The sequence below is a fragment of the Papaver somniferum genome, chromosome 3, assembly GCF_003573695.1.
Source record: "Papaver somniferum cultivar HN1 chromosome 3, ASM357369v1, whole genome shotgun sequence".
NCBI lineage: Eukaryota > Viridiplantae > Streptophyta > Magnoliopsida > Ranunculales > Papaveraceae > Papaver > Papaver somniferum.
This window is the reverse complement of record NC_039360.1, coordinates 21,484,180-21,498,124: the sequence shown is the minus strand read 5'-3', so window position 1 is coordinate 21,498,124 and position 13,945 is coordinate 21,484,180. Positions and strand designations below refer to the sequence as shown.

The window sequence follows — 13,945 nt, the reverse complement described above, 5'->3', positions numbered from 1 at the left end:
TCTCATGATCCATTAAACCCCATGCAATCGTAAACGTGTTTTTGTCCGAAGTATGGCAAGCAATGTTCAACAACGGCATGTTATACTTGTTTGTCTTATAAGTAGCATCTATCAACAAAATTTGATGAAAGCATTGAGCCAATTGGATCATTTCGGGATGTGCCAAGAAAATACGAACCACTATACCATCCTTTTCTTCCCTTCTCAAGGTGTAGCCGTGTAACTCCGCTAACCACTCCGATTGTTGCATGACCGTTCTACCATCCCAATCAGTCATTTTGATCGTAGCTAGGACCGACTTAATTGTAGACAAAGAAGACAAGTTGTCAGGATCGTCCGCCTTTATTTTACTTAAGATCGCACTCGCTTTTTGGATCCGCATAGACCTCACCGTCTGCATTTGATGTGGTTTTAACTTGGCAACCATTACATGTCCAATTAAATCCAACGGATCATCATGGTTGTGACAACCGTTATCAACTTTATACATTTTATACTCTTTACCTTTAATACCATCGGGCTTATAGAAGACAATCTTAAATGGGCATCCTATCTTCTTGGTATTGCTTCAGTATTTCCTATTCGTCTTCCGTATGTACTTACTATTCTTTCCCTCGTGACTCTTTCGCGTCCCACCTCGCTCACAAATCATTTCAAATCGAGTGTCACTAACATGATTATTTTGAACTACCATGCACATGTTATCTTTTGCCTTGTTCATAAGCCATTCCTTTGCCTCCTTCTTACTTCCAAATGTCTAAACGTGCATAAAACAAAACAAATCTAATAAGCATAACCATTTAACATATAAATTTTGAAAAAAAGAAAAAAGTAGTAATGAGTATACCAAATCGTTTGCATAGTATAGGGAAGTGTCGGGCCTCAAATATTACTCATCAACAAATTCTTCAACGGCCTGCATATGAAAGCAACAAATTATTATACGATAATCGGAGGTTATAAAATAAGTCAAAGTTCTGAATATTCTATATTCGGAATCCTATCGGTTACCCAAAACACCCGATTTATGCAAATGAATGTACACAGTTTACTGAGTGCAAAAAATGATATAATCGGAGGTTATAAAATAAGTCAAACTTCCGAATATTCTATATTCGGAATCCCATCGGTTACCCAAAACACCCGATTTATGCAAATGAATGTACACAGTTTATTGAGTGCAAAAAATGATATAATCGGAAGCTAAAATATATAGTAAACCAGCCGAATATAAATAACCGGAAGATAACTTTAATCGATAAACATCCGATTTTCAAGTTTTCGGAAATTTTATTTTGAGGCCACTGTTATATTCGGCAGTCAAATAATGTTAAACTATTACCGATTCTAAAGCATAAGAATACTGAGTTTTGAAATTTTCTGAGGAATTCGTTTTTGGGGCCATTCGGGGGTAAATAACTCTACATAACTACCGAATGTAGATTATTTTGGAAAACCAGTGTGGGTTTTTTTCTCATATTCGGCAGTAAACTAGTATCTTGGAACTACCGAATACACATATTTGGTACTCAGTGTGTTATATTCGTAAGTTTATTCTAGAAATTATCTACCGAATCTGGGTAGTTCATGGCATTCAATGCATGCAATAATCGGTTTTTCTTGTTAACAAAAGCACACAAACGCATGCAAATCGAGTATTTGAGTTTCTTAGCACAATACCTGTGTTTTACATGCATCGTTAGCTTCAATATCGGGCGATTCTCCATTTTCTTCCATGAAAGGGTCGTCTAGGTTTTTCTCTCCACAAAAGTTTGGATCATTCAACATATACCCCAAATCGTCTTCTCTAAACGGTCGTGAACCCTCAACATTTTGTTCTTCGCCATGATTCTCACCTTCTTCTTCATATCCATCCATTTTTGTAGTGATAAAATGGGTTTTCTCTTTTTTTTCCTTCACCTTCTTCTCTATAACTCTAACAACTCAAAAATGAAAAAGAAATGGAAAAATGAAACAGAAATCATTCTAATACTGCACCGACTACAATCAGAAGTATGGGAAATATTTTTGCTTCCGATTGTAATTGGAGGATAACAATGTTATCATATCCTCCGAATATATAAGGGTAATTTCGCCATTACGAATTACGCGAGATAAGGGCTGGCTACATTTTCCCTTTGGGTGACCTTTTTTGTTTTATTGTTGGCCCCAAAATCGTTTTGAGTGGCCCCTAAAAACGCCAGGGTAAATAACATTCAATCATCTTTTCTCTTTTCTTCTCTTTAGTGAGAAACTCCACATTCTGTGTTGAGCTGCCGGAACACACAACAATCTCCGATCTCGATCTCTGATTTTCATCGCAGAAAATCATTCAGATCGAGTTGGAGATCAAGAGCAGCGAGAGATATCAACTCTTTTGAACAAAGTCATGGAGGCAATAGAGGAGTTACTTCAACTTTCAGAATCTATGTTACAAGCTTCATCTGTTCTTGCAGATGAAGATGTTGATGATTCATCTTCTTCTTCCAAGAGGTCATCAACCTTTTTAAACGTTGTTGCTCTTGGCAATGTGGTAAGCTCAATTTCCCCCTTCTCTTTCAACTTTTGATGGTTTTTGAGCTTTTGATATCGATCGATCTCTTGCTGATGATTCTACTTGAGTAGTTAGGGTTTCGATTCTGAAAATTACACTAGAATTAAGTTTGATTTGAACTAATTTACTGATAATCCGTGAATTTAGTGAAAATCCTGTGTAATTTTATTCCTGTTCTTAGTTTTGTGCAATTAAACTCACCGGCTGATTGAATAATGACTTTTTCACGATCCTCAAACACACCAACTTGTAGTTCTGAACTTCTCAGTATTATGAGTTCTGAACTTCCATGGTTTGAATTTAGTTTGGTATCTAATCTCAATTGACTTATGGGGATTCTTGTTTGGTTAAAATTACTTTATAAGCGGGAAACAATCATGTGTAGAGAGCTTAAAAAGGTTACTAAACTTGCCATATGCTGTGGAAAATCTGGGAACTACTATATCAAATTACTAGGGTTGCAAAGGATAAGAAGTTCAAATCAGCAACCTCTACTGTCAATGAAATCTGGCTGCACTAGATTCATCTAAGTTATATGTTAAAAACTTCTTTTTTATGATCTCTCTAAACAGGGTTAATAAATGATTAGGGTTTCATTGAAGAATTCTGAATCAGCTTTTGATCTTTAGAATTTCCTTTTTTTTTTTCTTCTTTTTCTTGCATGTTTGATTATGTTGGCTCTATTTAGACTGCGGTGGTCTTGATGTTTGATTCTATTTTGATATTCTTTATGGACAAATGTTTCAGGGTGCTGGTAAATCAGCCGTGTTAAATAGTTTAATTGGACATCCCGTTCTGGTAAGTTGCATCTTTGGTGTACATTTTTACTGAATTTCATGTATCTCCATTGACAAAAGGGATCAAGCAAGTGTTACTTGATATTTGTTATCTTTCTGATTTGTGTTTTCTTTGTTATTGGTTTGTCCAGCCAACAGGTGAAAATGGTGCAACTCGAGCTCCCATAAGCATTGATTTGCAGAGGGATAGTTCCCTTAGCAACAAAGCTATCGTACTGCAAATTGACAGTAAATCACAACAAGTTTCTGCGAGTGAGTTTCCTCCACATTAAGTTAGCTAATAGGCCTTCTATAATTTGTGTTAGTTTGTATAGAAATTTTATCCTTGGTGGAGCTAGCCTAATGGGGCCTTGTAGTTTGGCAATATCTTTCTTTGTGGATCACAATTGGTTTGATTGTGCAGATTTATTTACGCATTTTCTGATTTTTGGTTACATTACCTATCTATTCTGCCATAAATTTGAGCTGAACATAATCAAGTCCTAAACAGTAGAGAAATAATAATATTCATTTGCTTGAGCAAATATTCTAACTTGTGTCTGACTGAAGATTTATTGCCAAAACTGGTCAACTTAGTTGTTTATTAGTATTTAGTTTTTTAATGTCACGATCATCATAAGATAATTCTAGCTGTGGTAATGCTCAACTTTTTCTGGGCATGTTGCAGGTGCTCTCCGGCATTCATTGCAGGACAGGTTAAGTAAGAGTGTTCCTGGCAAGGGACGTGCAGATGAAATATATCTGAAGCTTCGCACTAGTACAGGTTGGTCCCTAAAGTGCGGATTCCTATTGCATTGTCTTTTGTTATCAATTAAAGTAAAATTGGTCCCTTGTAGTCTTATTTTCCTAGTGACAAGAACCTATCCGCGTGCCTACTGGTATGGCTTCCCTTTGACCAACGAACTAAAAAGTTTTCTTCTTGGAAAGATCTCATTCCACCCCTTGTACACCTCTCCTTAAAGACCTTGGCAACATTCATTTCTCTCAAGGATATGTGAGGTCATACAAAGTTACACCTATTTGTGGAATTATTGCAAATTAATGAATTATGTAGATTGGTTTTGAGAATCTAGAACTGTGTATGCTCTATGCTGAGCATTGAACTTTCACCTAAGCACGCATAATGCATCTAGATATGGATATTTACTTTTGTTATTGAACATCCTAGTAAAAGTATCTGAACCAAAATAATAAAATATACTTTCCGATTCATTGGTTGATATCTGCTTGACATATTGTTTGCATGCTATGTTATTTGAAGCTTGAGCAAGGCTTCAGGCTAGGTGCACCACACATTAACGCTTAGGCAACGCCTTGTACAGAGATACTGTGGAGATTTTCCTGCATTTTTCTGCATATATATATGAAACCCAAAATTCCATGAAGTTTTATCGCAAAGCAGGACTCAGTCAAACCAAATAGTTAAGTAGTAGTCTAATATCAAACTCACAAGCAATTCAATCCACAATAATAAGAAGAAAGGCAACGCTTCACACGATATAATGAAGTTATATTCTTTGAAACACATTGTTAATGCCTCGATTTCTGACATTATTTTTATCCAGCTCCTCCTTTGAAGCTGATTGATTTACCTGGACTGGATCAGAGGATCGTGGATGAATCAATGGTGAGTTGATTATAATCCTCTTACTGGATCCTTTTCGTGCCAATGGGTATCATTCTCATGAACCTTTTGTAGTGATAGGCATAGCAACTTAGAGCTGATCAATCTACATGGTGGATAGAAAATGCCTCCCAAAATTGCTTTTACTTCATTTACACGTTTCTTAATTGCCAAAAATAGCTCTACCTTTATTGCTCATGAGTCCTTGATGGTTCGGTTCTGTGGTAGATATCCTGTGCGAAAAATAATAGTTACTATCTACTCTTAGATGCTGTTGTGTGAAGTGGTCTTCACCGGAATTTAGTTTTCATAGCCCATCTATTAGCTATTATACATATATTATTGACTGTGTTCCTGACCTTGTATTTGATGGTTGTTTCAGATAAGAGAGTACGTTGAACGCAACGATGCTATATTGTTAGTTGTTGTTCCTGCTGCCCAGGCACCAGAAATTTCATCTTCCCGAGCACTTAAACTAATCAAGGAATATGATGCGGATGGTAGGTTTTCATTAACATTGATGCCTAATCTACAGTAGTAAAATGATCGTATCTTGCTGACAGTGTATAGGTTGTTTAGGTTCATTCTTTTCGTACTCGATCTAATAATTGTACCCTCCATTTTGCTGTCTGTAGGCACCAGAACTATTGGTGTCATTAGTAAAATAGATCAAGCAGCTTCAGACCAGAAAACCCTTGCTGCTGTTCAAGCTTTACTATTGAATCAGGGACCGCGGAATACATCTGATATCCCATGGGTTGCTTTAATTGGTCAATCTGTATCTATAGCTTCTGCACAATCTGGGTCTGTTGGTTCAGAGAATTCATTGGAAACCGCTTGGCGTGCTGAAAGTGAAAGTCTTAAATCTATATTGATTGGAGCTCCTCAAAGCAAGCTTGGTAGAGTAGCTTTGGTGGAAGCTCTTGCTCAACAGATTCGTAAGCGTATGAAAATAAGGCTTCCTAACATCCTTTCTGGGTATGTGCATTACTTCCCAACTTACCTTTTAATTCTTTATCTTCGGCATCAAATTCATGCATATCGATTAGTGACAGTGGACAATTGGGGCCTGACTTCCTATCTATAATCATGCTTCATAGTGTTTTTATCGTGATTGGATGCAGAAAGATGATTACTTTTGCTTGAAACTGTTTTGTAGGTTACAGGGTAAGTCTCAAATAGTTAAGGATGAGTTAGTACGGCTTGGCGAACAAATGGTCCATAGTTCTGAAGGTACAAGATCCCTAGCTTTGGAGCTCTGTCGTGAATTTGAGGATATATTTCTACAACATATTGCCACTGGTGAGGTATGTAACATACAACAATTGTGCACATACTCGTATCTCTGTATTATGATAATTATGTCAGCTGGCCCTCTTTTGACCAAGTTATGAAGGTCTTTCCACCCATTAAAATCTATTTTGTAAGCTGAATATGTTGTTAGCGTGCAATGTGGTGCTATAAGGTCCATTAGTTCATGCTAAACCTGATACAAGAACTCTCCTATATGAGGTTGCAATGCTGGCACGGAGTTGTTCATACAGAAAGCACATGCTTTAGTTACTTAGTAGGACAATTATATGTTTTTTAAACTTACATGCTGAATATGATTATGCACTGTTACTCCCGATCTTGGTAATCTTTTTCCGTAGTTTATTAGACTGGTTTCAGTACTTTATATTTTGCGCTTATGAGCAGATCAGAGGTAGATCTAGACCCTTGTGGAATCTAGCACTACTTCCTCCGCAGAAGACTGGTCTCCATTGTTCCTTAATTCAGTTTATATGTAATTCATTGGAGCTTTTCTTTTCCAGGGTAGTGGTTGGAAAATTGTTGCAAGCTTTGAGGGAACTTTTCCGAACCAAATCAAGCAGCTACCATTGGACAGACATTTTGACATCAACAATGTGAAAAGGGTATTTTCCTCTGGAATTCCATTTTTGCAACTTTGACTCCTGTTGTGCTTCCTTGCACCTAAATCTTTGTGATTTGTTTTTATATTGCCCCAGATTGTGTTAGAGGCAGATGGTTACCAACCATATCTTATATCCCCTGAGAAAGGTCTGAGGTCTTTAATAAAAGGTGTTCTTGAACTGGCAAAGGAACCTTCACGGCTTTGTGTAGATGAGGTAATTTTTAATATGCATATACGGAAATGATCCCCTTTTCCCGTCCATTGGGCCTTCTCTCTTAAAAGCCTTTCATTTTTATTGATCCTTTTTGGGAGATTTTAATTTATATCAAAGATACTTTTTGTGCAAACATATCTAAAATAATTTAACTCTTACATACATAGGTACATCGTGTCTTGGTGGATATAATTAATGCTTCTGCTAACGCCACTCCAGGGCTTGGAAGATATCCACCTTTTAAGCGAGAGGTATGCTTTATACGCTGGAGTAATATCAACTGTTTCCATTAAGACGCATGTCTTTACTGTAATTTCCGTACCTAATTTCATAATCTGGCAATTGGAAGAAACGGGTCTTTGATACCTGTATACAGACTCGTGTGAGGAAGAAAGAAATTAAAACCTTTGTTGGAGGTTTTGGCTTAATGTCCGTCCATTTTTTTTTCTCCTTTCTTTCTTTTTTTAAAGAAATCCTCAGTTAGAAGTTTGCTATAAGAAAAAGCTTCTGATAAATTTGCATTTGGAAGTAGCTATAGTGCTTTAAGAAAATAGCCTTTAATTGGTTTATCGTGTTCCAGGTCGTGGCAATTGCAACTACTGCGTTGGATGTATTTAAGAACGAGGCAAAAAAAATGGTGGTTGCATTAGTTGATATGGAACGGGCTTTTGTTCCCCCGCAACACTTTATTCGTCTGGTGCAGAGGAGGTATGATAATAATCAAATTAATTAATTTATCCATAATCACTTTTCAAGTTATGGTGTTCTGATTAGCACTTTCACAGGAAGATCTTTTGGAGTAGCTTAGTAAGCAAAACCATGTGGCTTTGCCCGGATCTAAGCTTTTGATGCTGTTTTTTTCTTTCTATTATTCTTAATAATTTGTCAAGTTGTCTGCTCATGTAATAATCACTTATGTATCCACATCTCCGGTGATGGCGTTCTATTGCTTATTTTGGCTGATACTTTGGACTTTTATCTTTTGCAGGATGGATAGGCAGCGACGCGAGGAAGAAATAAAGACCAAATCCTCAAAAAAAGGGAGTGATGCGGAGCAATCAATACTAAATAGGGTATGTCCATCTGTTTGCAAAAGAGAATAGGTTATTTTAGGAGATGGTAGAGTTAGGTATCCCATGTTTACTATTAGATGATATTCTGTCCCATGGTGATAGAATTTCAATTAAATGCCGCAGCAGCCAGTTGTTGAGATCAATTTGATAAGCTAGAGAGCCTTAAGTCTTGTTCCCACTTTTGCTGGCCAAGAACATCTTGCTTTTTTTTTTTTGTTTAATCAATTTTTTATGGTTTAATTGTCTTCCTTTTATTTTGTCTGATAATTTGGGTATCTTGGTGTCTTTTGTTCAATGTTCTCATTTAGGCAGCAAGTCCTCAAACGGGAGGAAACTTGAAATCAATGAAAGATAAGTCAGGTGCACCAGAGAAGGATGCGCAAGAGAGTTCAACTTTGAAGACTGCTGGGCCTGGTGGAGAGATAACAGCAGGTTTTATCTGCCACCTTAGTGTCTTTTTTCCTCAGTTAACGTCTTGTTACATGCTGAGTGTTTCTATTATCATAATTTTTATGAAATTTGGGACAAAAGGGTATATCATCATTATCAGTGTCTTATGCCATATCCCAATTGCTTGATTTTAGCAGCATGCCGGCATGTTTGTCTGTGCTTTCAATTTTAAACTGTGCAGCAGAAGCATATTTCATGTCAGTGTCATATCAATGTCTCATTCCAACTAGTTGAATTAGCAGCATGTTCTTACTTTGTTTTAAGTTTCTTTTTGTTCAGCTGGACTTTTTATTACCTTCTAATACGTGTAATTGTAGGATTTCTGCTGAAGAAAAGTGCTAAAACTAATGGCTGGAGTAGAAGATGGTTTGTTTTGAATGAGAAATCTGGCAAGGTTGGTTAGCAATCCTCACGGTTGAATTTAATTTTGTGAATCGTGATGATGATAAATGAGATGTCGTAACCAAGACTAGTAGTTATTATGTTGCAGCTTGATAGATATAAGCTAGCTAGCTAGCATTTCATCTTTATTCTTCTTTTATTAAAAGACATCCCATAGCAGAGTACAGACCTATCTAAGCCGGAAGTTTCTATCCTGGTATCATGGCCCAGGCCCTATGGATGGTTTGACACCTTGCAACAAAATGTTAGTCAAGAAATTAACATCATGACATTATTAAGATGCCAAAATGATTAATGAGATTAGGACGATATGAGACATCGGGTGATACATCTATTTGCAAGAAAAGAAAACTGTAAAAGTAAGATTCTGATAGGAGAGCTTGTCCGCTTGTTTTGTGTCTATGCACCTTACAACCAGATATCTTAGTTGAAACTATGGCGAGCCTTTTCAATTTTTGTCAGCAGATCTGATTATTAACCCGGTCTTACGTATGTGAAGACTTAAAGATTCTAATTTAGATTGTTAGCAAAATTAGGAATTTGGGATCTTAGTTCTTAGCAAGTGCTAGCTTAAACTGCCTTGGCGACATTTTATTTTGGCTGATTATGTTGTTTATTGCTGGATTCTTCTATGTGAGATTGATATATCTGTCTGGATCTGTTCCTACATTTGCAGCTAGGATACACTAAAAAGCAAGAAGAAAAGCATTTTCGTGGTGTCATCACATTGGAGGTTTGTGCATTTGAGATTAGTTTCATTGGCTACATATCTTTTCGGTATCTTATGGTTGTTAATGCACCTTGGTTTATTAGTACATGTACATAAGAATACAATTTTCAACTTGAGTAGCTTCCTCGAATTTCCTTTTACCACTAGATAGTTAGGGTGGACTAAGATTTTAGCTTTTGATGCTTAGTAGACATTGTCTCTTCACACTGTAAGAGGATACTTCTTCTGTTTATTATAGAAGTCCAGTCTCTAGATTCCATTTCCTTAGAACACAATTGACGGGGTTGCTTCTGTATCAAAATGGTCTGAAACTGAATTTTGGTGAGTTTGAGAATATGCCAGTGCCAGTTTATGAGTTGTGTTTCAGATAGCTTTAATGCCCTTATGGCTTGATGAAAATCCTAAAGGAATTATTGATATTTGATATCAGTCGGCAACCATTATCAAGTTACACAAGGAAACCTAGCTGAAATTATCTAAAACTGACACAATGGAAACGTATTATTGTTGGATCAGTGGATCTGGGTAAACAAGCAATATCTTGAAAGTAACTAGAAAATAACTATATGTAGGATAAGTTATATTGATTGATTGTTAAGTATGTCAAAACCATAAAGTATGCTTCTAGAAAACATATAAACTTGGAAAACAAGAAAAAATAATTTTGAAATCAACTAGGACTAGGATATGGAGATTCTGCAATTTAAAGCATAATGGAACATTCTAGAAACTAATAAGCAATCTAATTCTAATATACTATTTCTTAATTCTGAACACAGCAAATACAATAGTATTACGAGCATAATTATTGTATTTCCCCCAACCCAGACAAGAAGTGTCCTGCACAAAAAACTAAAAAAAAAGACGAGCAAATACGCAGGTTAGCTAAATTTAGTGACCCCATGTAGTTTCCAATGTTTAAGTTAGTGTTAGGAGTTATCAAATTCGAAAGGTTTTAGAAAGTCCTTGATAGAGTGGAATTTTTTTTTGGTCGGTCAGTAGAGATTATGATGTTAGGTGTTGTGGCATAAATGCCGAACGACTTCTCCGCTTTACCAGAGAGGCATCTGTTGTACTTTATGGGATTCGTTTGAAATTCTGGGAATCTTCTCTTTAATATATGCTTCACAAATGAGAATAATCACTCAGTCTGGTCCGAAAGAGTAATACTTTCAGCATGTCTAGTGAATTTATAGTTCTATTCTCAATATCTATTTTATTCCGTTTTCATGTTGGAAAAATGGGCACCATCAGCCATTAAACTAGTCTTTCCACCAGGCTTGGGCACATGGAATTTCATGTTTCTTCTCATGCTAACTTTCGTTCTGGCATTCCCGGATGAGAGATAGAGGTGAACTTGAAGTTGTTTTTCATCTTCAACTGATTAGGAATTTATATTATGCAAACATGGGACTGTAACTACTCTAGTTTTAGACTCCATTGATAATATTTACTTGTGAACAATCAGGAGTGTAATGTTGAAGAGGTTGAGGAAGAGGAATCTCCATCAAAAACTTCCAAAGATAAAAAAGCAAATGGACCTGATTCTAAAGCACCTGGTCTTGTTTTCAAGATTACCAGCAAGGTTCCATACAAGACTGTTCTCAAAGGTGTTCAATTATACTTTACCGTGCTTCTTTTCTTAACTCAATTTAAATTGTTGTTTTACGGCTATTTTAATTTTGATCTTGCAGCTCACAGTGCTGTTGTGCTGAAGGCTGAGAGTATGGCCGATAAGGTTGAATGGTTGAACAAGATCAGGAATGTGGTCGAACTAAAAGGAGGTGTAGTTAAGGGGGCTACTAAGGAGGGTGGCCTTCCCATGCGCCATAGTCTTTCAGACGGTTCTTTGGTGAGTAAAATGATATTTCTGCGGTATTAACTGTGTCTAACTAGTCCCGTTTTTTATTTTAAAAAACCATAAAAACAGAAAACAGTTGAGAAGTTGTTTGGAGGGAGACTGTTCTTTAAGTTACTAACTTTTTAAAAAAAAAAATTCTCAAGTACAAAACAGCAAAAGGAAGATGGCAAAATCTCGTTCTCACCGATCTTGCTATCTCCATTTGTGTCACTCTCTCTCTCTTTCGTTACACAGGATAAAATATTTGCTTCCATGTTCTTCCATGAATCATTCGTTTAGTTGCATTCTCATTCATTCTGTTCCTAGTTTTTTTAATGAAATCAATTTTACATTTTGGTACCAAACAAGTATCTTGGGCACAAATAAATTTTCTGTTTGAGAATAGTGTTCAAAATAAAGAAAAAAGAAATAATCAAATTTCGTGCTAAACAGGCTCTTAATTACTAGCTTCTATCCATATAGTGAGTGCGTATGCGAATCTGTCATGTATGTTCTTATGGTTTTACTTACTAGATTTTGTGTATCTTTTCATTCAGTGGATGTGAATGCAACAGCCTGTCATGTATGTTTTTATTACCAAAGTCAAATCACAAAATTGATGTTTCTGTATATGCATATTCATACAGTAAATTCTCTTGTTTTTTTTATAAACCAAAATGAGGTAGAAATTACTATTTGCTTTTTCAGTCTTTTGGTGTGCTAGGTGTTACCCTTGCAATACGGTGAGGCAACATTGTTGAGACATCCTCTATTGGTTAACCATCAGCGTTAAATTCAATCAATAAATTACTGTTATGTTCTCGCCCATTAGATGGTTTGTTGGAAATATATGGGTTTAGCATAAGCCACTTGTATTAGATTAAACGAACCTTTCACTGCTCGTTGGGGAAAGAAAATATTAATCTAAGAGGAAGCTAGTTTGAAAGTGGAAAGTGTAACTTCTATCTTTTTTACTCCTATAGGACACAATGGCTCGAAGACCTGCAGATCCAGAAGAAGAGCTCAGGTGGATGTCTCAAGAAGTGCGTGGTTATGTTGAAGCTGTTTTGAACAGTCTTGCTGCCAATGTCCCAAAAGTAAGCCTTTCTATTTGTTTAATTTTATTCCGTATTCTTTTCCCTATACACTACATTCATATTTGTCCCAAACTTTGCATTGAGTAGGCAGTGGTTCTCTGCCAAGTTGAGAAAGCAAAAGAAGACATGCTTATTCAGCTATACAGCTCAATTAGGTCAGTGCTGATTTTTAGATGCTTCAGTGTAAACAACTGTTCTTATATGTCCATATATCATCCCAAATTACGGTGTCTTCATATGTTTTTGGTTGTTTCCAGTGGCCAAAGCACAGCAAGAATCGAAGAGCTTCTCTTAGAGGACCAGAATGTGAAGCGCAAAAGGGAACGCTTCCAGAAACAGTCATCCATTCTTTCAAAACTGACACGTCAACTTAGTATCCATGACAACCGTGCTGCTGCTGCATCTAGCTGGTCCGATGGTGGTGGTACTGCAGGTAATCTTTGAAAACCTAACATATGCCACGAGTTGCCAGATTATAGATACCAATAGAGAAGACATAAGTTAAGAAATTATTTTAGGAGTTCATGGTGTTGTTCCATTCTTGGTTTTTGCAGAAAGCAGCCCAAGAACACCCAGTGGCAAGGGTGATGAGTGGAGATCCGCATTTGATTCAGCTGCCAATGGACGTGCAGACGTTAGTAGGTCCAGAAGCAATGGTCATAACAGAAGAAACAGTGATCCACTCCAAAATGGTGATGAAAACACGGGGTCTAACTCTAGCAGTCGACGTACCCCAAACAGGTTGCCACCTGCACCACCTAGATACTAGATTCTACTGGAAGTCCTTTTGTTTTTATATCTACAGAGTCAGAGTTGATATTTGGGTTGGGTCGGGGTTGTGTGTCTCTGCTCGACCCCTCGGTGATTTTGAGTACTTGGTTAGTTAGGAGAGTTCTTTAATAACAGCATCATCAGAGAAAAGGAGTGTATTAATGTACATATAATACTTTTGCTTTTATTAATTTTTTCTTCTTTCTAATTTCCATTTTTATCATCATCATCAAACTTTTTTCATGGACGCCATGCATTTTCTTTTATCATTTTGAATTCGTCTGATCTTTCTGCAATAAAAAAACTTTCTTTTCTTAAATTTGTCGCTAAAATCTCTATCACCAATTCTTTGCTTCAGTTTGAGAGTCAAAAAGTGTACGGCTGAATAAATGCTTCATGATTTGTCGTCTCCACTGCAGGAGTTGTTGTCTCTAAACATGTAGTCTATGCAACAGCTAGTGCACAGTAAACAGTGTAA

The 13,945-nt window shown here is 36.6% G+C and overlaps 1 protein-coding gene across 1 annotated transcript; it reads left to right on the top strand.

Annotated features, from left to right (window-relative positions):
- The first annotated feature begins 2,220 nt into the window (after positions 1–2,220).
- LOC113355503 (dynamin-2A-like) lies at positions 2,221–13,705 on the top strand. The gene is made up of 22 exons (XM_026598374.1): positions 2,221–2,533; positions 3,302–3,352; positions 3,483–3,603; positions 4,019–4,114; positions 4,917–4,978; positions 5,358–5,475; positions 5,611–5,953; positions 6,135–6,282; positions 6,790–6,891; positions 6,985–7,104; positions 7,272–7,355; positions 7,685–7,812; positions 8,093–8,177; positions 8,486–8,609; positions 8,945–9,021; positions 9,706–9,762; positions 11,228–11,369; positions 11,454–11,611; positions 12,583–12,696; positions 12,784–12,851; positions 12,954–13,129; positions 13,251–13,705. The coding sequence occupies exons 1-22, from the start codon at positions 2,390–2,392 to the stop codon at positions 13,463–13,465; spliced, it is 2,733 nt and encodes a 910-aa protein (XP_026454159.1). The 5' UTR covers positions 2,221–2,389; the 3' UTR covers positions 13,466–13,705.
- Positions 13,706–13,945: the final 240 nt, after the last annotated feature.